The following is a 23,160-nucleotide window of genomic DNA, read 5'->3' on the forward strand; positions in this document are numbered from 1 at the left end:
CACGGCCAACATCATTCTTTTTTTTTTTTTTTTTTTTTTTTTTGTGTGTGTGTGTGTGTGCTAGGGACCGAACCCAGGGCCAACATCATTCTTAATGGAGAAACACTGAAAGCATTCCCACTAAAAACTGGAACAAGACAAGGATGCTCTCTTTCACCACTTCTATTCAACATCGTCCTTGAAACACTTGCCAGAGCAATTAGACAGACCAAAGAAATTAAAGGAATACAAATAGGAAAAGAAGAACTAAAGCTGTCACTATTTGCTGATGACATGATCCTATATTTAGAAGATCAAAAACTCCCACTAGAACTAATAAATGAATTCAGCAAAGTAGCAGGATATAAAAACAATATGTGTAAATCTAATGCATTTCTATTCATAAGTGATGAATCCTCTGAAAGAAAAATTAGGAAAACCACTCCATTCATAGTAGCCTCAAAAAAATAAGATACTTGGGAATTAATCTAACGAAAGAAGTGAAAGACCTCTAGAACAAAAGAAAGAAATTGAAGAAAACCTTCAAAATGGAAAGATCTCCCATGTTCTTGGATAGGCAGAATTAACATTGTCAAAATGGCCATTCTACCAAAGGCACTATACAGATTCAATGCAATTCCAATTAAAATTCCAATGACGTTCCTCATAGAAATAGAGAAAGCAATCATGAACTTCATCTGGAAGAACAAGAGACCTCGAATAACCAAAACAATCCTGAGTAGAAAAAGTGAAACAGGAGGTATCACAATACCAGGCATTAAACTATACTACAGAGCAACAGTAACAAAAACAGCATGATATTGGCACCAAAACAGACAGGCAGACCAATGGTATAGAATAGAAGACACAGAGAAAAAAACCACATAAATACAGTCACCTCATACTAGACAAAGGAGCCAAAAACATACAATGGAGAAAAGATATCCTCTTCAACAAATGGTGCTGGGAAAACTGAAAATCCATGTACAGAAAATGAAATTAAACCTCTACTCTCACCCTGCACAAACACAACTCAAAATTGATCAAGGACATAGGAATTAGACCAGAGACCCTGCATCTAATACTAGACAAAGTAGGCCCGAATCTTCATCATGTTGGCTTAGGATCAGACTTCCTCAACAAGACTCCCAAAGAACAAGAAATCAAAGTAATAATCAATAAATGGGATGGACTCAAACTAAAAAGATTTTCTCAGCAAAGGATACAATCAAGAATGTGAAGAGAGAGCTTACAGAGTAGGAGAAAAATCTTTTCCACACACACTTCAGATAGAGGACTTATCTCCAAAATTTATAAAGAACTTACAAAACTTTACAACAAAAATACAAAGAACCCAATCAATAAATGGGCCAAGGAACTGGACAGACACTTCACAGAAGAAGACATACAGGCAATTAATAAATATATGAACAAGTGTTCAACATCTCTAGTAATTACAGAAATGCAAATTAAAACAACTCTAATATTTCATCTTACTCCAATTAGAATGGCTATTATCAAGAACACAAACAATAATAGATTTTGGCATGGATGTGGGGAAAAAAGCACACTTTTACATTGCTGGTGGAGTTGCAAATTGGTGCAGCCACTCTGGAAAGCAGTGTGGAGAATCCTCAGAAAACTTGGAATAGACCCACCTTTTGACCCGGTTATCCCACTCCTCGGTTTATACCCAAAGGACTTAAAATCAGCATACTACAGTAGCGCAGCCACATCAATGTTTATAGCAGCTCAGTTCACAATAGTTAGATTGTGGAACCAACCTAGATGCCCTTCAACAGATGAATGGATAAAGAAACTGTGGTATATGTACACAATGGAATATTGCTCAGCCATAAAGAATAATAATATTATGGCATTTGCAAATAAATGGATGGAATTAAAGAATATTATACTAAGTGAAATAAGCCAATCCCAAAAAGCCAAAGGCCAAATGTTTTCCCTGGTAAGTGAAGAATGATATATAATTGGGGTGGGGTGTGGGGAGGGAGAGAAGAATGGGGGAACTTTAGATTATGTAGAAGGAGATGAGAGGGAGAGGGATCTAAAAAATGGTGGAATGAGACAGACATCATTACCCTTATGTACATGTATGATTATATGAATGGTATGAATCTACATCATGTACAACCAAAGAAACAAAATGATGTACCTCATTTGTGTACAATGAATCAAAATGTAAAAATTTAAAAGATAAATAAAAAAAAGAACCCAAATCAAAAAATAAATAAATAAATAAAACCCCAAGCAAAACAAAGAAGCCACAAAGAGCAGACTTTCAATTGTTTTTGACAAGGTCTTGTCTCTAGACAAACTTCTTCCATTGGGTATTAAATCAGAATTAAAAATGCCTATTCAGTTAATTTGTGTTTTTTAAATTGATATAGCATTCAAAGGCTATTGTATCCTATGTGTACAATAAAATTAAAGAAAATACATATTAAAAATGTAATCTCTTATCCAAAGGAAGGTATGGTCTATTTATTAAAGAAGAATGTTTATATAAAAATAATATATGGCAATACTTTTTAATGATATTCTATAAAGGTGTATTTAAAATTCTACCTCCAAATAAAATTTGACTAGGTTGAATAAAAGAATTAATAAAATGATGTGAAATACTACAACCAACATTGAGTTGTATTGTACTTGTCTGATTCTTACTCTGAGTCATATTCTGAGGATAAGCACTGTAAAAGTCCACCAAACCATGAAAATCACTGAGATGGTGGCAATCACAGTGCGTAACATATACTTCTGTTAGCCATCTCATGCATGGGAAGGATCTTTCTGCCTCTCCATTTATTACTGGAAGGAAACTCACACTGGAAGACCAGGGTCCAAGGTGTTGAATCTGTCTACAATTGATGTTGAACTTTGTGTATATTATTCTAATCCTCTAGCTTTGCTTCCCTATTATTAATAACTTCTATATATATGGAACCAACCTAGATGCCCTTCAACAGATGAATGGAAAAAGAAAATGTGGTATATATACACAATGGAAAATCACTGTGCCTTAAAGGAGAATGAAATTATGACATTTTCCAGTAAATGGATGAAGTTGGAGAATGTCATACTAAGCAAAATAAGCCAATCCTAATAAAACCAAAGGCCAAATGTTTTCTCTGATATGTCAATGCTAATTCACAATAAGGGGGGGGGGGGGTGGCAGCTAGGGAAAAATAGAAGAAATTTGGTATAGGCAGAGAAGAGTGAAGGTAGGGGAGAGTTTTATGGAGGTAGAAAGGGTAGTAGAACGAATTAGACATTATTACCCTATGTACATATATGACTACATGACTGGCATGATTCTACATGATGTACAACCAGAAGAATGAGAAGTTATAATCCATCTATGTATGATGTGTCAAAGTGCATTCTATTGTCATGTATAACTAATTAGAACAAATTTAAGAGTCAACAAGGTGTGGTCTGTACAAAGACCTAAGAGAGTAAAAACAGATTAAACTAGAATTAGAAAATATTCACAGAATTGAAGTACTTGAGCTGTACTCAGATGACTATTTCTCAGACATTAAATAGAAGAATTTTCTAGACAAAGAGTAAAAGCATGACTTACTCATAGAACATTTTATTATGCCTTATCCTGACCCAATAATCTGGTACTAAATCAAAGGATTACAGAAAGAAGTACAAATCACAACCGTCAAGATGATGATGTTCTGATAACCCTCAGAGCAAATGCTTGCCTGCTGCACATAGAAACATCATGAAGTGTTACAAATGGGTACAATGGATTCTTGGAACATTAATAAGTTCCAAACATAAAAATATACTCTCAATCCCAGGTAAAAGCAAAAACTTATTTGCCAGCTGGGCATGGTGGTATCCTCCTGTAATCCCAGCAGCTCAGGAGGCTGAGGCAGCAGGATCACAAGTTCATAGCTAGACTCAGCAACTTAGCAAGGCCTCAAGCACCTTGGCAAAACCCTGTCTCAAAATAAAATATAGAAAAGGGATGAGGATGTTGCTCAGTGGTTAAGAGCCCCTTGGTTCAATCCCCAGTACCAAAAATAGAGGAAAAAAAATTACTTGTCAGACATTTTTATTTAAAAGGTTAATTTCACCTAGCCTTACAGTGCTTAGGAATCATTACAAGGTAGAATTTATGCCTAAGGAAGAATCTGATGTACACAATTACACCAACATGGCTGTCCACATCTTGTAATGGATAGGTTAGTCTAAGGAAAAAACATAGCAATACTTGCAGCAGTACTAAATCAACTTTGTAAGATACAAAGAACCTGAGATTATAGGCTTTGGGATTCAAGGAAGCATGGGGAACTTGCTCAGATCTAAAGCCAGAGAAGCTCAGAAGGAATGAAAGGAATGGAATAGTGTCTATGAACCCTCAACTCTCAGGATGCAGGGTGTCTGCAAGTGATGGGGGTAGGAGGATAGAAGTAATAGCAGAGTAACAGGAAAAGGTTCCCACTATTCTTTTTAGTATTGGTAAGAGTGTACCACTAACTGCTTTCGGCAGGTTCTCTAATAAGGTTGGGATAGTCCTTTGTTACTCAAAAAGAAGTAGACAGATTCTACTACTTCACTTTTTGAAATGTTGCCTACTTGCATTTTGTCAATATCTGAGTGTGAAATAATAAAATCAATAGGTTTGGAATCCCTCAGACCTAGTTACTGATCCCAGATTTAATGCTTACTACTTGCAACTTTGTGCAATTTTGGGGGATTTCAGTTTCCCCAACTGAAAAATGGAGATGAATATAGTTTAGTTTCCAAGGTTGATATGGAGATTAAATGGTATAATGCCTAAGGGCATTTAAAATTATTATTTTCTATAGCCCTTGGTTTCAGACTACTTTCCCTCATATACAAAGTAGGTTCCGTTTACCCATGAAAGAAGGATATATGGAGCTTAAATTTCACTATGACTGAAAGGAGAAAAAACAAGCTTAAAAAATAAAATGCTTACTGTACAATGATGTTCTTGGTGCTGTATTTAAAGCTATAAGAATATTGCATTAGCATTTATGGATGATAACCTGGTTAATCTTTTTATAAAAAGATCAGGGTTATTTCATATTTACTAAGGATCTATAAATAAGAGTCACATAATATCAGAGCATGCGCAAGATTTCATGTATTCATGCTATTAAAGAAGAGTGGTTAATTTGTTAGAAATATGATGGCCCTAAAGCCTCCAACCCTTAACTGCCATCACCAGCACCTGCTTTGGAGAACACAAAACTTCTGCCAATCTTATATGCCCATACCAAGAAGTTGCTTTTAAAGGAGTTCAGAAGAATAACAAACCTGTTCTTGGATTGAGATTTTCACTTTGTGTAGACCCATCCATGGGCTCACTGTGAGTCTTTGTGCCAGGTTCCAAACCCATTCACAACTGGCAGTACACATACTATAATGTCACATCTCCCTCCTGGAGTGGGTCATCTACATTACCAAAACTCCTCACGACATCTCTTCTCATCTCTTCTGTTCACTTCTGAAAGTAGTTTTCTGAATATCACCCCCAGTATGCACTTTTAGATTTTGAAGTTTGTTTATCAGTCTCCTCATTTGACCTAACATATTGGGTTCTGACCTCATACAACACAACACAATGATTAAGAGGTACCCTAGGCTAGGGTACCTCATTCAAATCCTGGTTCAGTCATTCTTCTGTGTTACCCTGAGAAAGCATCTTTTTTTTTTTTTTTTCCTACCAAGGATTGAATCCAGGGGTGCTTATCCACTAAGCCACATCCCCAGTCTTTTTTGTTTATTTGTTTGTTTTATTTAGAGACAAGGTCTCCCCTAAGTTGCTTAGGGTCTCACTAAATTGCTGAGGCTGGCTTTGAATTTGCAATCCTTCTGCCTCAGCCTTCTGGGCTGCTGGGATTATAAGCATGTGCCATCACAGTATCTGAGAAAGCTTTGTAACCTCTCTCTTCCTCAGTTTTCCCAGCTCCAAAATGGGGATAATGAGACCAGGGCAAAGGACAGACAGCATAGATAATAAAATGATCAGGTCAGAAAGATGGGGCTAATTCAAAGAAAAGTAAATGAAATGCTAACACTTCCAGAGTACTTCCCCACCTTCTCAAGGTTACTGACATCTCCAGGAAATCGCTCCTCCCAACACAAGGAGTTGCTGATGAGTATCCTCTGGGTGATTCTTATTCTGCCTTTTGTTCACCTGAGCAAGATAGGAAGAAACCTGAGATCTATAAAAATGCATCCACCCCACCCCCCCCACCACCACTCACATGGATACCAGCTCTGGGCTCCTATTCCTTAAATAAAACTTGCTTTCTATTCTTGCCTCAATGTTTCTCAGGTGTTTAATCCTCAACACCAGGAACAAGGACCAGATCCTGATTTCCAAGAATGGTATCAATAATATCAGTATCTCAAAGGGATATGAAAAATAATGAGTTGGTTCTTATATAGCCCTTAGAAAGAAGCCTAGAATAGGAATATTTTGTAAGTATCAATTATAATAATCTTAAAATATTCTGTTACAAACACACTGCCTACTTACTACCTAATTTGGTCCCTCCATAAGAAGTGATAACAGTGAAACATACAAGTAGTAAGTTTTTGCCCTCCCCTGTCTACATATGCCAATATATTGTCATGAAACTTGAGTACCATGAACTTGATAAGATCTGCTATATCAAATGTTCCTTGAGCTTCCACGAACTAACAAACACTTTGTAATTTTCCTAACACCTAGAAGAAGGAAAATGGGTATGCTTTTGTCAGGCACCAAATGACAGAACCATGTTGTCACTTCACATCACACATTGTTCAAAACAGCCTTGTTTCAGTGGGGCACGGTGGTGCACATCGGTAATCACAGCAACCTGAGAGTTAGATGTAGGAGGATTGCAAGTTCAAGGCCGATGTTGGCAACTTAGTGAGATCCTGTCTCAAAACAAAACAAAAAACAGATTAAGAAAGGTCTGAAGATGCAGTTCAGTAGTAAAGCACCCATAGTTTCAATACCCAGTACCAACAAACAAAACAGTCTTGTTCTACATAAAAGCAGTGAATTGAGGAGAGAATCTACCTACTGAACTGTTAAGTTCTTCACTACTTTTGAGTTAACAGTTTGTCTGTTATGTGTATGATTTTCCCAATGTCAGAAATCCCCTGGGAACTCAGTCAAAGTGAATAACTGACTGTGTTTTCCTTACATACAATGCTAAGTCATGTGTTATGAGTCTTAATCTGAGTTCATTAAGAAGGGAGAATAATGGCATATATATTACATATGTAAAATAATGGGGTCTAGTCAAGAAAAAAAATGCTTTCCTAATACAGTTTAGGCATATGTTTTCAATTGAATTAGCCAACTGATAAATTCGTTGTAGTGAACTTCTAGAAGAGAAAGGAAAAGAATGAAGAGAAGCAGTTAAATGTTTAGATATGAGGACATAAAGCAAGGGAACTATTAAATTATCAGTTAACTTAGTTTCAAACTAAATATGTACGAATGTGTAATATTAGTATTCTACCCTATGCAAAAGAGCATAAAAGTTGGCAAACTTTATTTCAATAAGTTCAGCATATAGTTTATGGTCAGTAGTAAAATTCAGTAAGCAAGATAAATTTAAAAGCTGACTCTGCTGATATTACAACTAAAGAGGAGGCCTCAAAGCATATCTTGAAAGATGGCCCACTGATGAGCCAAAACATACAATAAGTATGTATGAAGGCCAATGCACTTTTTTTGGAGTCATGAATTGTTTCTTCAATTTAAGAAGGGATTATCCAGCTAAAAAGTAATTAGTGAAAAAGAGATGGAATAGATTGCTTTTACTTGATGGCATCTGTTTGGTTTGATAAATTAATAAAACAATTCAGAATAATGGATAAAAATCCCTCTTCTGAAAGAAAGGCTCACAAAATTAAGAACACAATCATAATGAAAATTGTATGAGCACATATCTCTTGAATTTAAAGAAAATGTTACACTGCTTTTGTATGCTTGCAATAGGAAAGTATATAATTTGTCTTTCTTAGCAATTATACAATGCAATTTATATAAATACATAATTAAACTTAGCAGTTATATAAAGTTAAAATTTGTAGTAAATGTGAATAAACAAGCTTATTTTCAATTTTTCACATAAACTTAAGAATTGAGTATAAAAAAATTGGATGATTAACATCTTAATGTCATCTGCCACTCAACATAATAGTTTTAAAATTCAAATGAATTAAATTACTTCAATGTAAGAATATCTTTATGTTATGAATACATATGGCCCAAGTCTATTTTTGACCTTTGCTCTATATCTTCTCAAGTAGGCATGCACACTACTTCTTGGCATATGAATATTTTATATGCAAAGATCATTTTGATCCCATATTACTTAAATTCAGAGTTACATGCATTTTGCAATATGGTATGTGGAGGAAATGATGAGAACAATCCCCAAAGTCTAAATTCTAAATTTGTATATTTATGTGCCTCTCTAGAATGCTTCTGTGTAACATGAAGTCTATGATTTTTCATGTATTAAATACAGAAACAGAAAAATTGCTATCAGATGGGAAGGTTAATCCAAAATTTCAAGTCAGACAACTGAGCAACTGGAAGCCAAACAGAAACCCAAATAGTGGAGACCATCCATATTTTATTTCCTGAACATTTAGGATAGAGTTTGAGTTAAATGACCTTTAACATGACTTAACAGTGTCTTTTAATTTTAACATCAATAGCTGAGGATGTAATTATAAGCAACTGGAATTGTCAAACAGTAAGTTTTATCATACCTACTCCAGGTCCCTAACATAAATTAGTACACATTTTCTAAAAGAACCAGTTGCATTGTTTCCATTAAGCTTAGTAAAAGAACAGTGTTAGACAAAAGCATTAGCACAAGTTATCAGTAAAATTAAAAACTAGATTCTAAGTGCAAAGGCAGTATTTTCATGTGCTTTGCCTCCTGCCAAAAGGTCTTTCTCTGGAATAACACTCTTGCTTGTCAACCACCTCTAATACATCTTCCCACAGGTTGAATTCAAGCTTCAGTTGTTCAGGAAAGCCTTTCCTGTCCTTCCTGACTATATAACTCCCTATTATACACATTCATATCAGCAGCCATCCTTACTTAAGGCAGTGCTCACAGATGTCAAGATTACTTATATGTGTGTAATTTGATAAATGTCTACTTGTCCTTCATATGTAAAAGCTCCTATGTCTGCAATGTGTCTCTATTAACAATTCATTGAATGCCTGGCCCTGGTTCATGTTCAGTGATCATAAAGGAAGTTTTCCACATTTAAAAAAAAAAAATCACACACCAATGTGAATGAAAATAGCATTGATTTTATAAGTCTTCCATACATAAACCATATAAATGCTCAGCTCTTATGGCAACTATATGTTTATTTTGGGCATAAATATAACCACTTAGCAAGCTGCTATTTTCTTTTACAAATTTCTCAGAAAGATTATACTAGTTAATATGTGTAACATTCTATTAATATATAAGCTTTGAAAGATGAATATACTTTAGCAAATAGTTGTTCATTTTAATTTTTCAAATAGCAAAATAAATTAAAAGGAAAAGATGATTCTAAAAAACACACAGAGTAAATATGAACTTTGATTCTAGTCCAAATAGAAAATGTTGAGGCCAATTTTGAGCCCAAAGAGAAATTGTGCAGAGTTAAAATCCTCACTCTGTGTGTGTTTGTCTATGTGCACATGCATGTGGGCATGGGTATCTACATACAAAAGAACTAGGATGCATAAACCATGAGGTAAACCATAAGATAACAGGGTAATGCCAGATCATTAATTAGGAATAAGGGGTTGGAAAAGTATATAACAGAGTTGTTAGATGATTAATACTTACAACAAAACATTTATAAAACCAGAAAATACATTCATAGGAAAAAAAACGAGTAGTGACATCAGAGTAAATGCTTCTTTAAAAGTCTCCTTACCATTCCATCTAAATGTTAACTAATTTCCAGTGTTCTAGAACTTCCACAGTACTCAACAGAGTGTGAATGTTTTTCCCCCAAGGAAAGTTGTCATGTATGCTTCAGTGAAAATTTCCTTAGCATAAGAGTGCTTTCTCAAAATATCTCCATTTTTCTGATTTAGAATTTGGACTCTCAAAGGGTCTGTAAAGACTCAAAGACAGGCTGAGAAGAAAAAATATGTAAGATTTTAAGTTATGAAAAGGGAGTGCAAGGGAATTGTGGAAATAAAAACAGATTCCATGCTCTGATCACAAGAAACAGTAAAAGAAAGGCATCATGGCAGAATACTCACTTATCCTGTACTAACCTAGTGCCTGCTTCTTAGGGATTATTTCATTTCACCCTCAATTATGACTGATATTTTTAGAATATGAAATTAAAATGGAAACATTCAGGCAAGTTTGGAAAACAGTGAGGAGGTAATCTTTAAAACCTCTCTTTTCCTTTTTCTTTGTTACTTTTCTTTTTGGGGGGCACTTAATGAAGTTAGTTGATATTCGTTTTATTATCACGGTTCTACTTTTTCTTTAAAATAAGCCCATATAAAAATAAATATATGATTTATACTTAGCCTTTTAATTTATGGTGCATTACATAGAAAAAATCATTTAAAAAAAATCTTAGCATCAGACCACAACTTAAAAAATTGTGGATTCCTCCCTCAAACATTATTTCTATAGGTGTAGATCAGTTTTAACCCCATTTGAAGTGATATGAATCATGTAGATTATAATCACTACTGTACTAATATTTTGAGTACAATTTTTCACTTAATGTTAAATGGTTGAATAACTTTTTCTTATTCTATACAACCTTCTTATAATATGACTTTATTTAATGGAGATCTGAGTACAATATCCTGTCCCTTCAATCTTGGCCAACTTGTCACTATGGTAGAAGGGATGTTTTGATTTCTGAGACTAAAGAGGATAGCTTCTACCTAGTTGTTCAGGAACGCTTGCTCTTGTAACTTTGTGGCCTTGCCATGAGAAAGCCCCAAGCAGCCCATGAAGAAGGCAACCATAGAAAGAAATGAAGACCTTCCAGCTTCATCCCCAGCTGAGAACCAAGCTGACAGCTGTCACCAACTTGCCAGCTACACAAGATAGCAATTCTAGAAATGGATGCTGTATCCCAACTTGAGTTTTCCCAAGTGATACTGTATCAAGCAGAGAGGAGCTATCCCCAACAAACTCCGCCCAAAGTACAGAATCAAGCTAAATTGTAGTTTAAAGAAGTTTGGGGATGATTTGTGTCACAGCAACAGATGACCTGATACCCCTATGTTATAAGTTTAACCATCATATACTTAAATTTATATTAGTTTAAACCACATTACATTCCAGTGAATGTACATACTATAATTTAAACAAATAATCTCTGAAAATTGGGTTCTGTCTCATTTCCAATAGTTCATTTTCTGCATGTTAAAAGCCAAAAATGAAATAATTAGATCAATAAACACAGTTTTGTGGTTCTTGATCTAATGTCAACTACCTTTCCAAAAGTGCCACATTAATTTGCTTTATCATTGCTAATGTGTGAAAATAGTTTTCCTATAGACACCAAACCAGAATTGAGAAGTATCATTTTAAAAAGTATTTACTTGCTAATTTTTGTGTAAAACAGCACTTATTATTGCTGATTATCATCAGGATTAAACATTCATATGATTTCTATTTGTTTCCACTTTTAAGTGAATCAATCATTGTTTTATATCCTTGATTAATTTATCTAATAATTTCATTTTCATTAATAATATCTCACAGTTTTTTATACATAAAAATATTAAAATTTGTCTTTCATATCTGTTACAAATTTTTTTCCAATTTCATGTGCTCTTTTGATTTTTTAAATATAGTTTTTAATTTTTATGTAGGCAAAAATGATCTTTTTCTTTGGGTTTTTGTTCTTTCTCTAATTCATTACTCTCTAAATATATGGAGATATTCAAATTTACCTTCTTCTATTAGGGTTTCAGTTTCATTTTTGTTTTTAGTTCCCTGTCAAATTATTCTACACTTTTCCAGGGTTTGGATGTTATAAAGTATGCAATAAGAGGTAGAAATTTTGATACTTTATTCTTTTTTAAATCATAAATCAATTATATATATATATATATATATATAATTACAATGCACTAATTAAGGTAACAATAATAAAAGAGAAATTAGTAGAGCAGAGCAAGAGATTAGGGAAGACAGCAAGGGAGGGAAGGAATGGACCTGGGGAATGAGACTGATCAAATTAGGTACATGTATGAATATGACATAATGAAACCCACTATTATGTATAATTATAATGCACCAATAAAAATTATTGTAAAACTGCCTTTTAAAGAATCTTTTTCCTGGACTTTTATGTATATCATGATGTTATGTTTTGGATCTGCAATGTCCCTGAAAAGTTCATGTATTGAAGACTTGGTGCCCAGTGCAGCAATGTCTAGAGGTAAAGTTTTGGGGAAGTGACTTGCTCTGACCTCATCAGTGGATTAGTCCATTTGATAGAATAATAATTTGAATGGACTACTGGAAGGTGGTGGAAACTATAGGCAGAGGAGTCTTGGTTGGAGGAAGTAGGTAACTAGGGGGTGTACTATTGGGAACTATATCTTTTCCCTGCTCCCTGCTACTTCCCTCTGTCAAAAGGTAAGTGGCTTTCTGCTGCCATACCCTTCTACCATCATGTTCTTTCAGCATCACCTCAGGCTCAAAGCAATGGAGCCAGCTGCCTAAAATAAAATATCTAAAGCATCTGTTATACTCCAGTGGAGTCATTTCAGAGAAAAAGATTGGCTTTTATCACTTAAAATTACATGTGTTCTACCTTTAAATAGGTGATATTTTAATTTGGTAAAATAATTATATTATATCAGCTTCTATTGACACAAAAAACTGACTTCCTTAAAAAATATGCATATTTTTAAAGAAACTATTTCATTTAATTTCTGGTTCTAACATTTCTAAATGATAATACATATAAAATGGAAATAAAAAATTACCTGACAGAATTTTAAACAGTGGGTTCTCAATGCCATTCCATGATCTGGTATCATAATGGCAACCTCAGACTCTGTGAAATGTAATCATACTAACTCTTGGTCCCTCCTCACTACCCACCAAAGAAATTTTCATTAAGTAACTCCAAGATATTTTGGCATTGGATTGTGTCATGTTTTCTCATATTCCCTTCAAAATTTCCCTCCCCAAAGAAGTGGCTCACCTCCTTTCTAAAAGTTGATTTCTTCAGCTGGCCTCTAAATCCTGCATGTTCTTACTACAGGGATTCTTTGCTCCCACTCTCATCTCCCCCTATCAATAGAGTTATGGTTTTATATTATCTTTATTTGGATATCTCACATACTATTAACTCCTTCAAATGTTCACAAGTTTCTCATTTTAAAAACAAATACTTTTTTTGCCTCTATTTCTTTTCTAGCTATTATTTTATTTCTCACAGCATTTATCTTGCCCTCATATATTTTGTTCAAATGAGGGCCTAAACCTCCTGCTTTTATTTCCTTGATGTCATATAATCAGGCTTCTTTCCTGTCTCCTTCATGCCAGATGCAGAAGTTCTTCATCACTCTTCTTTACTCTTCTGTTTCAGTTTGTCCTTGAAGTGTGTTTGCTTGGTTTCTATGCATCCCACCATGTTGGTACTTTTAATAACTTTTGGATCTTTTTGGTCCTAGACTCCTAAAAACTTCTTCTTTCCCAAAAAAGAGGACTGCCAGTATGCCAACTTCTCCTCCACAGACAATTCTTTAAGATCACCCATTCTAACATCCATTGAATGATATATGAATCTTTAACTCTGATTCCAACTTGTTCTGGATATTTACCCATTTTATTAGGTATTAATTAAATATTTACTCTTAAATCGCCCAATATGAGAATTGTGGTGCTGAAAAATAATGTTATTTTCCCTGTAAACAAGAAGTTCCTGCAGAAATGATGGAGACCCTTGTTATTTTGTTATTATTAAAATCTATTACTAATAAGTAACATTTGAACTTTTGTTTTGTTTTTGTTTTTGTATATTGGTACTAGGGAATTAACCCAAGGGTGCTTTGCCACTGAGTCAGCTCCATAGTCCTTTTTATTTTAATATTATTTTATTTTATTTTATTTTTTGAGACAGGGTCTCACTAAATTGCTGAGGGCCTCTCTAAATTGCTGAGGCTGGCTTTAAACTTGTAATCCTCCTGCCTCTGCCTCCTGAGTTACTGAGATTATAGGCATGTGCTATCATGCCCAGTTCATTTGAAGTATTTTTAAAGTAAAAAGTTTGAAATATGCATAAAAATAAATTTAGCCCATATCATGAAGATAGGAGGAATGTAAACCAGAAATAATTTTGGTTAACCAATCTTTGAAAATGAAAAAATATTTAAACACATCAACAAAAGTATACATGAAAATAAACTTTATGAACACCAAAAAATATTAATTTACATGTATTTCCAACAAATCTTTACTCTTTCAATTACATTTTTCTGCTTCATTGGTTCATTACCTATTCTGAATATTAAGATGTACAAAATTATGAAAAATTGGAACCATGGCTCTTTTTTAACAGCAAAAAAACTTCAAACTCTTAGGCTAAATTTTCATTTTATAGATTTTATTAATATGCTGAAATATAATTTTGATTGAGACACAAAATATATTAAATGTGGCATTCCAAAGTCAGATGCCAAATCAAGAATGATACTTCAAAAAGAAATGGCTAAAAACCACATTCCTCTTAAACACTACATCATCTTACATCTTAGTGTTAAGGATATGGGAATAAGTATTTAGACATTAACATCATAATTCTGAGAGCAAATTTTTAGGAGACATTCTGTGCATGGGGAATTTTATGTGTGGGTTTGTAGGTGCCTATCCCTACCTCTCAGTTTAATGTATAGCCCCCAAAGTTTCATAGTTATATGGTGCAATAAAGTCTAATATTTTCATAGAAAATCTAAAAATGAGGTAGTAGTTAGCTATTTAATTGATCTGATGAAGAAAACGTGTGACAGATTTTCCTGATCAAAGAATGAGTTTCCTGAGTTTCTCTGATCAAAGAATGTATATCTTCCATATGCCACATGTGAGTCATGTTTGAGAGAGTACTGTGAGAGATCATTCTAAGTCTGTTCCAAGAGAGCCACCTTGAAAGGAAGTGAAACCTCACATGAAACTGTAGGTGTCCTTATATGCATACAGACGAAGAAGGAATAAGTGGCCAGTTGGCAAGATAGCTGTCCTGTTGTTAAAGACACATAAAGTAAGTGATTCAAAAAGATGGGGAGTAAAGTGCACAAAAAATAAAGAATCAAATTTAATCATCAGTCCAATTTAAGACAATACCAGTCAGGTAAAAACTTTCTTGCTCTTTTAAAGTCTTCTTTACCACTATACCCCAAGAGGGATCAGAAACTGCTGCTAGAACACTGGATCTCAAAAACAGGTAGAAGCACAAGATAGGATAGAAGATAGCTGGCTCTGTCCTTCTTCCCTACATGCAGGAAACTGGACTCTAAGCTGGGGCACAGAGACTCAATTTTAAACCAAAGTCATACTTAGATTATTACACTGAACTGCCAGACATGAGTACTAAGTTAAGACTGTATAATTTAAGACTATATGTCTTTCTACTACCTAAAAGATGTGAAAAGTCATGAATTATGAGATCTACTCAGGGCCCAGGGGAAGTTGGTTCCACTGAAGGGAAAGAACTTTATTGGTAGCAACCACAGATTGTGTTTGTCTCCATTCAAGGACTATATATACATACGTATATGCACTCATATGTGTACATACATATTGTAAAATTCATATAAAACTGCATTATGGTGCAAATTTTTCAAATATTACACAATAAATGTTGTATTTCAAATTTTTGTTAAGATACATCATAAATGTGATGTACTCCTATTTCACAGTTCTAAAGCTCAAAAAAATTTAAATATGAGAATTTGTAAAAGAATTCATTATTGAGTATCAACTTCATTAAAAACAAAAAGAAATTACATTTGGAATTCAATGGATAAATTAAATTGATGAAATAAATATATTAAAGTTGTAGTTTAAAATAATATTTATGAAGGCAAGTTCTGAAAACAAGTAAAACTAAGGAGTAGTTTCTAAAAAGATTAAAAATAATTTAGATAAGCAATGCATATGAAAGATATTATAAAGAATCAAAAGATTCCCAAGTTCCCCATCCATTCAAGCTATCAGCTTTCTCATCCATCTCAGAAAAATGATGTATAATCCCATCAGACAACCTAATTTTCTTTTACCAAATCTATGGCATGCACTGCAATTGACTAAGGAAACAATTCATTAGACAGGCTTACAGTAGGGCTTGTTTGTATTACCAACATTTTACAAGAATTAATTTAGAAGAGATGCAAAATAAAAAGCAAATCATGGAAAATTTGAGTTAACCATTCAAAACATAGAAAGCTGTGCACTTTGTGATATACAGGAGATAGCAACCTAGAACAGTTGCTATAGAATATTTTACATTTACAATTATATCAACAATTCCATGCATTAGAAAGAAGGAAACATTCAGTATCATGGTTTAAACGCCAATAAAAAATGAATAAATCATTTTTTACATTTTAAATGTACGGATTTATTCTTGCAACAAGTCTTGAAAGGGCTCTGCTGTACACGTACAACTTTTATGGATATAGCACACTTTTGTTAGCTAATCCTTTTCTCTTACATTGGACAAATTTGTGGCAATACCTTTTGACTACTCCAATATTTAAATTTAGCCAGTACTGTCCTTAAACTTCCTTCTTTCTCCTTTGTTTTTCCTACTCATCTATGCATGTTCCACTGATGTTTCCAACATAGAGGACAAGAACATGTATATATTCTTCCGTTTCCCTGTATAAATTTCTTAATGGGCAGAAACAATATCATATTCATATTTGCTCAGTGCTTTATAGTTATTAACATTCCAAACACATATTTGATGATTTGCTCTCAGATGACAGGTCTTTTTTATTTAAGTCACAGTAATTAAGGCTGGATATCTGCATATAGCACTCCCACTGCTATATGCCTACCTGGACTTCTGACCATTGTCAGCAACAAGATCTTAATGGTCCCACTTTCTGTGTTCTTGCCAAAATGATTACCTGCATTATAACACTGGGGTTCCCTGTCAATAATATTTACTTATCTAGACTTTTGTTTATATAAGCAATGCACATAAAAGCTATATATTCAAAATGTCGATTTACAGTTGGAAAGTTATAGTCTCAGACCCTAAGAGATTGTGTGTATATCAATGTCTTATTATAAACATTATTGTTCTTAAAATTTATTTACCTTTTTTTGGGGGGGAGATGGTATTTAGAATTTAATTCAGGGTTTTACACAAGTTAGGCACGTGCTCTACTACTGCACAACACTTCGAGTCCTTGTTCTTAAAACCTACAACTTTTGTTTAAAAGACTTCATGACGGGGCTTGTTTGATTCTAAATTTTTTCGTGTTTCACATATTTTTACTTATCTAAACATACTAAACTCCAGCTCAAGATCTAAATCCAAACCTGAATGGCCCATTTGATAAACTGAACTGCCTTAATACTGTTAGACAATTATCATCTCCTTAAAAAAAGGTAATGGAGAGAATGGAATGATGGTGGATTAGAGGAAGGGAGCACTTATCAGTTGCTCCACAGCTCAAGACTCAAGCAGCAGGAGTACTGCTTCTCAGCGAGGTGGGTTACTGAAGAAATCCACTGAAATAAATACTCAGACAGTAAAGTAATCATAGACACAGAAATTTGGAAGCTCTGAACATAGAAAATAAATAAAATATTAGAGACACACCAGTTTTGTTGACGGCAGGAATTTAAGTACTGCCAGTTCACTGCAGAGGGGAGGGGTAACAGGCACAAAAAGAGAAAATCACAGCAGAAATATTTGGCATGGGAGAAGCTGTGGAGTAGAGAATGAGGCTTATCTTAACTGACCCAGAGACAACAGGGCAAGCCAATGATTGAGAAGTGCTCAGAATCTCTCAGTAGGTGGGAGTTGAGGCAGGAGCCATTTGCAAGTGGCAGCTTTCAGTGGCAGGCAAATGAGAGTTCATAAAAAGTGTTGCCAGCCTCCCTAAGCAAACACCTGCCATGAGGTACAGTGTGTGCCTGGTCCAGCACGACTGAAACAGGCAAAGAGGACTGTACACAGGGGATCCAGGCTGGGGAGAGAGGCTTGTGTTTCTATTATCTCTGGAAGCCCAGGCAACCTGCTGGGGAGAGACCAGAAACTGGTCAGAGAGATGCAACGTGTCTACACTCCAGGTCCAATCCTGCAAAGTCCATATCCATTGGATGGAATATTTGAGAACTGCAAAGGGTGAGATCCCCATTCTATAAGTGGAATTTCTGAGAGTTACCTGAAACCGAGATGTCCAGTAGAGCTTGATACCTGCCCAGCAACAGGGGTCTAATCTCTCTGGCGTAAATACCTTCTGACAAAGTTCCAAAGGATGATCAGAATTAAATCCCAGCAGCTGCACCTTTCCTTTAGAACTCTGCAACAGCCCTGCTTGTATTGACCTAGTCTATCCAGACAAAACTCCAATTGACAGTATTCCCTAGTCTGTCCTACCTTAAACTATGAGACAGGAAACTGAGAGCTACTACAACCAGCTTCGGTTCCAGGCCACATCAGCTGACATCTTGGTGAAAATTACAAAAAGAGATCAGAATTAACAATCCCTAGCCCTTAATCCAAGGGGCACATAGCCTAAAAAGAAAAGGAAAAGAAGGGTGCACAAGCATAGGTGGTGAACATCTATCCTTGTCAACAGTTCTGACAACTTTAGCAGGGAAAGAAAGAAATTTTTTTAAATTTTTTTTAATTCAAAAAAATTTTCCACTGTGTGCGATGTGTTCTCATGGAGCTGACTAGTCCACAAATATATGTATATATACATATATACATTCATATAATTTTTATTGTATCTTAAACAATTTTTTCTTTACCTGTTTGTTATTTATACGTTTTTTTTTTTTGTTGTTTGTTTTTGTTTTTTTTTTTTTTTTACTTTGGAGAGGTAGAGTTTTGTATGGGTTTGCTTTGGTTTGATGTTATATTTCTTTGTTTTTAACTTTGTTTTTGCTCATCTTACTACCCCTTCTTCACTTTCTTCTCCTCTAATAGTCAAATTCTTTTGTTGCTTCTTCCATTATCACTTTATTACTTTTAGTCATTTTTGTTCCCTCTTTATAGCTGTCACCTGCTACCTCTGTTCACTTTTTAAATATTTCAAACCATCTCTTGCCTTCCTACATTATTTCCTATTCTCTTAAGAAACTGTGCTTTTAATATCATCTGAACTATTTGGTTTACATAATTTCTGGTCCCCCACCATTCATGTGGTTGTGGTCATTAACAAGATGGACACTGTTGACATCTGCTGTTTAAGGCCAGATCTAGCTCATAGATGTTTATTATTGTTGCTGATGTTAAATACTGACTGGACTATTTGTCTTTGTGTGGCAGCTGATGTTACAGCTGTCATAGTAGGCATGGTCGTGCAAGGCTGTACATTGGTCTCTAACATTAATGTTATTTCTTCTTCCACCTTTTTCCAAGATGGGCTGGGAAGTGATTGGATAGTAAAAGTTCATAGTGTAGAAATCCTGCTACTGAGCTACACTCACAACTCAGTCAAGTGACAGAGAACCTTGCTCACACAAGATAGCTCCACTTGATCTCCAACAAAACTTTAACGCATAAAACAGAGGAGACAAAAAAACTCCAATGACCAGGCTGTGAGCAGGAACAACTAGAGGTTAAGGAATCCATATCAATAGATGTACAAGTCCAAGACCACTTAAAACATGAAGAACATTATCAGTGAAATAATAGCAGAAAATTTTCCAAACATAAGAAATGAGATGGATATCCACACAAAGGAGTCATATAGAAACCAAAAGAGAATCAAAAAGGAACTTCTCCAAATTACATTATAATGAAAATGCCTAAAACAGAATTTAAGGAAAGAATATTAAAAGCTATGAAAAAAATTAGGTTGTATTTACAGTAAACCAACAAGACTCACATCACTCTGACCCTAGAGCAAGAAAATGATTCCCAGTGAAGAGAGTTACCTCTAGAAAAGCTATTTTTCAGACCCAAAAAAGAAATAGAAAATTTTCAGACAAACTAAAAACACATGACTACTAAGCCACACTACAAAAAATACTTAAAGATATACACACAAAACAAAACAACAAAAACAGAGCTTCCAAATGGATTAAGCTCCCTAGAAGAGAAAACTAGGATTAAGTGAAATACAGGAAATAAACCAAAATATCAGAAAATAACAAAAATCTATCTATAATAACTCTGAATGTAAACAATTTCAACGATCCAATTAAAAAACGCAGATTGTTAGATTGATTCCCAAGTACTTTTTTTTTTTGAGGCTATTGTGAATGGGGTAGTTTTCCTAAATTCTTTTTCAGAGAATTGATCACTGATGAGTAAAAATGCATTAGATTTTTTTTAATTAAAAATCATAAATTTAGATAGGGCAATGTTGTTTGATTCATTCTGTTTTTTTTTCCTTCCCTCCCACCCCTCTTTTCCCTCTATACAGTCCTTCCTTCCTCCATTCTTACCACCCTCCTTATCCCTAACCCTAAACCTAACCCTAACCCTAATGCTAATCCCTCCTACCCCCCATTATATGTCCTCACCCACTTATCAGCGAGAGCATTCAGCCTTTAGTTTTTTGAGATTGGCTTATCTCACTTAGCGTGATATTCTCCAATTTCATCCATTTGCCTGCAAATGCCATAATTTTATCATTCTTCATGGTGGACTAATATTCCATTGTATATATATATATATATATATATATATATATATATATATATATATATATATGCCACAGTTTCTTTATCCATTCATCAACTGAAGGGCATCTAGGTTGGTTCCACAATCTGGCTATGGTGAATTGAGCAGCTATGAACATTGATGTGGCTGTATCTCTGTAGTATGCTGATTTTAAGTCCTTTGGGTATAGGCCAAGGAGTGGGATAGCTGGGTCAAATGGTGGTTCCATTCCAAGTTTTCTGAGGAATCTCCATACTGCTTTCCAGAGTGGCTGCACTAATTTGCATCCCCACCAGCAATGTATGAGTGTAACTTTTGCCCCACATCCTCACCAACACATATTGTTGCTTGTATTCTTGATAATCGCCATTCTTATTGGGGTGAGATGAAATCTTAGGGTAGTTTTGATTTGCATTTCTCTTATTACTAGAGATGTTGAACATTTTTTCATATATCTGTTGATTGATTGTACATCTTCTTCTGTGAAGTGTCTGTTCATTTCCTTAGCCCACTTGTTGATTGGATTATTTGTATTCTTGGTGTAGAGTTTTTTAAGTTCTTTATAGATTCTATAAATTAGCGCTCTATCTGAAGTATGAGTGGCAAAGATATTCTCCCACTCTGGAGGCTCTCTCTTCACATTACTGATAGTTTCCTTTGCTGAGAGAAAGCTTTCTAGTTTGAATCTATCCCAGTTGTTGATTCTTGCTTTTATTTCTTGTACTATGGGAGTCCTGTTAAGGAAGTCTGATCCTAAGCAAACAAGCTGAAGGTTTGGACCTACTTTTTCTTCTATAAGAAGCAGGGTCCCTGGTCTGATTCTGAGGTCCTTGATCCATTTTGAGTTGAGTTTTGTGCAGAGTGAGAGATAGGGGTGTAATTTCATTCTGTTGCATATGGTTTTCCAGTTTTCCCAGCACCATTTGTTGAAGAGGCTATCTTTTCTCCATTGCATATTTTTGGCACCTTTGTCTAGTATGAGAAAATTGTATTTATTTCGGTTTCTGTCCATGTCCTCTATTCTGTACCATTGATGTACCTGTCTAATTTGGTACCAATACCATGCCGTTTTTGTTACTATTGGTTTGTAATAGAGTTGAAGATCTGGTATTGCGATACCCCCTGCTTTGCTCTTTCTACTGAGGATTGCTTTAGCTATTCAGGGTTTCTTATTCTTCGAGATGAATTTCAAAATTGCTTGCTCTATTTCTGTAAGGTACATCATTGGGATTTTAATTGGAATTGCATTGAATCTGTATAGCACTTTTGGTAGTATGGCCATTTTGACAATATTAATTCTGCCTATCCAAGAACATGGAAGATCTTTCCATCTTCTAAGGTGTTCTTTAATTTCTTTCTTTAGTGTTCTGTAGTTCTCATTGTAGAGGTCTTTCACCTCTTTTGTGAGATTGATTCCCAAGTATTTTATTTTTTGATGATATTGTGAATGGGGTAGTTTTCCTAATTTCTCTTTCTGAAGATTCATCACTTATGTATAAAAATGCATTGGATTTATGAGCATTGATCTTGTAACCTGCTACTTTACTGAATTCACTTATGAGTTCTAAGAGTTTTCGTGTGGAATTTCCAGGTTCCTCTAAATATATAATCATGTCATCAGAGAACAGGGATAGTTTGAGTTCTTCTTTTCCTATTCATATCCCTTTAATTTCTTTGGGTGTCTAATTGCTCTGGCTAGAGTCTCAAGAACGATGTTGAGTAGAAGTGGTGAAAGAGGGCATCCCTGCCTTGTTCCAGTTTTTAGGGGGAATGCTTTCAGTTTTTCACCATTTAGAATGATATTGGCCATGGGCTTAGCGTAAATGGCCTTTACAATGTTAAGGAATGTTCCCACTACCCCAATTTTTTCTAGTATTTTGAGCATGAAGGGGTGCTGTATTTTATCGAACACTTTTTCTGCATCTATTGAAATAATCATGTGATTCTTAACTTTTAGTCTGTTGATATGGTGAATGACATTTATTGATTTCCAGATGTTGAACCAACCTTGCATCCCTGGGATAAAACCCACTGGATCGTGGTGCACTATCTTTTTAATATATTTTTGTATGTGATTTGCTAAAATTTTGTTGAGAATTTTTGCATCAATGTTCATTAAGGATATTGGTCTAAAATTTTCTTTCCTCCATGTGTTTCTGTCTGGTTTAGGTATCAGGGTGATACTGGCTTCATAGAATGAGTTTGGGAGGGTTCCCTCCTCTTCTATTTCATGAAATACTTTGAGGAGTATTGGAATGAGCTCTTCTTTAAAGGTGTTGTAGAACTTGGCTGAGA

General features: G+C 34.7%; 1 protein-coding gene across 4 annotated transcripts in view; it reads right to left on the minus strand.

The window, feature by feature from the left end:
- MACROD2 (mono-ADP ribosylhydrolase 2) overlaps window positions 1-23,160 on the minus strand; it is a 2,108,743-nt gene that overhangs the window by 1,825,370 nt on the left and 260,213 nt on the right. Inside the window, exon 4 of one of the 4 annotated variants that reach the window (XM_079128516.1) lies at window positions 544-6,912. The exons of the other annotated variants lie outside the window; for them this stretch is intronic. Coding sequence (XP_078984642.1) covers window positions 6,902-6,912 — 11 coding nt within the window. The 3' untranslated portion in view covers window positions 544-6,901. Of the gene's footprint in view, window positions 1-543; window positions 6,913-23,160 lie in introns of those variants that run through there. 4 annotated transcript variants of the gene reach the window in all.

Source organism: Sciurus vulgaris, assembly GCF_902686455.1.
Source record: "Sciurus vulgaris genome assembly, chromosome: 2".
NCBI classification, from domain to species: Eukaryota; Metazoa; Chordata; class Mammalia; order Rodentia; family Sciuridae; genus Sciurus; species Sciurus vulgaris.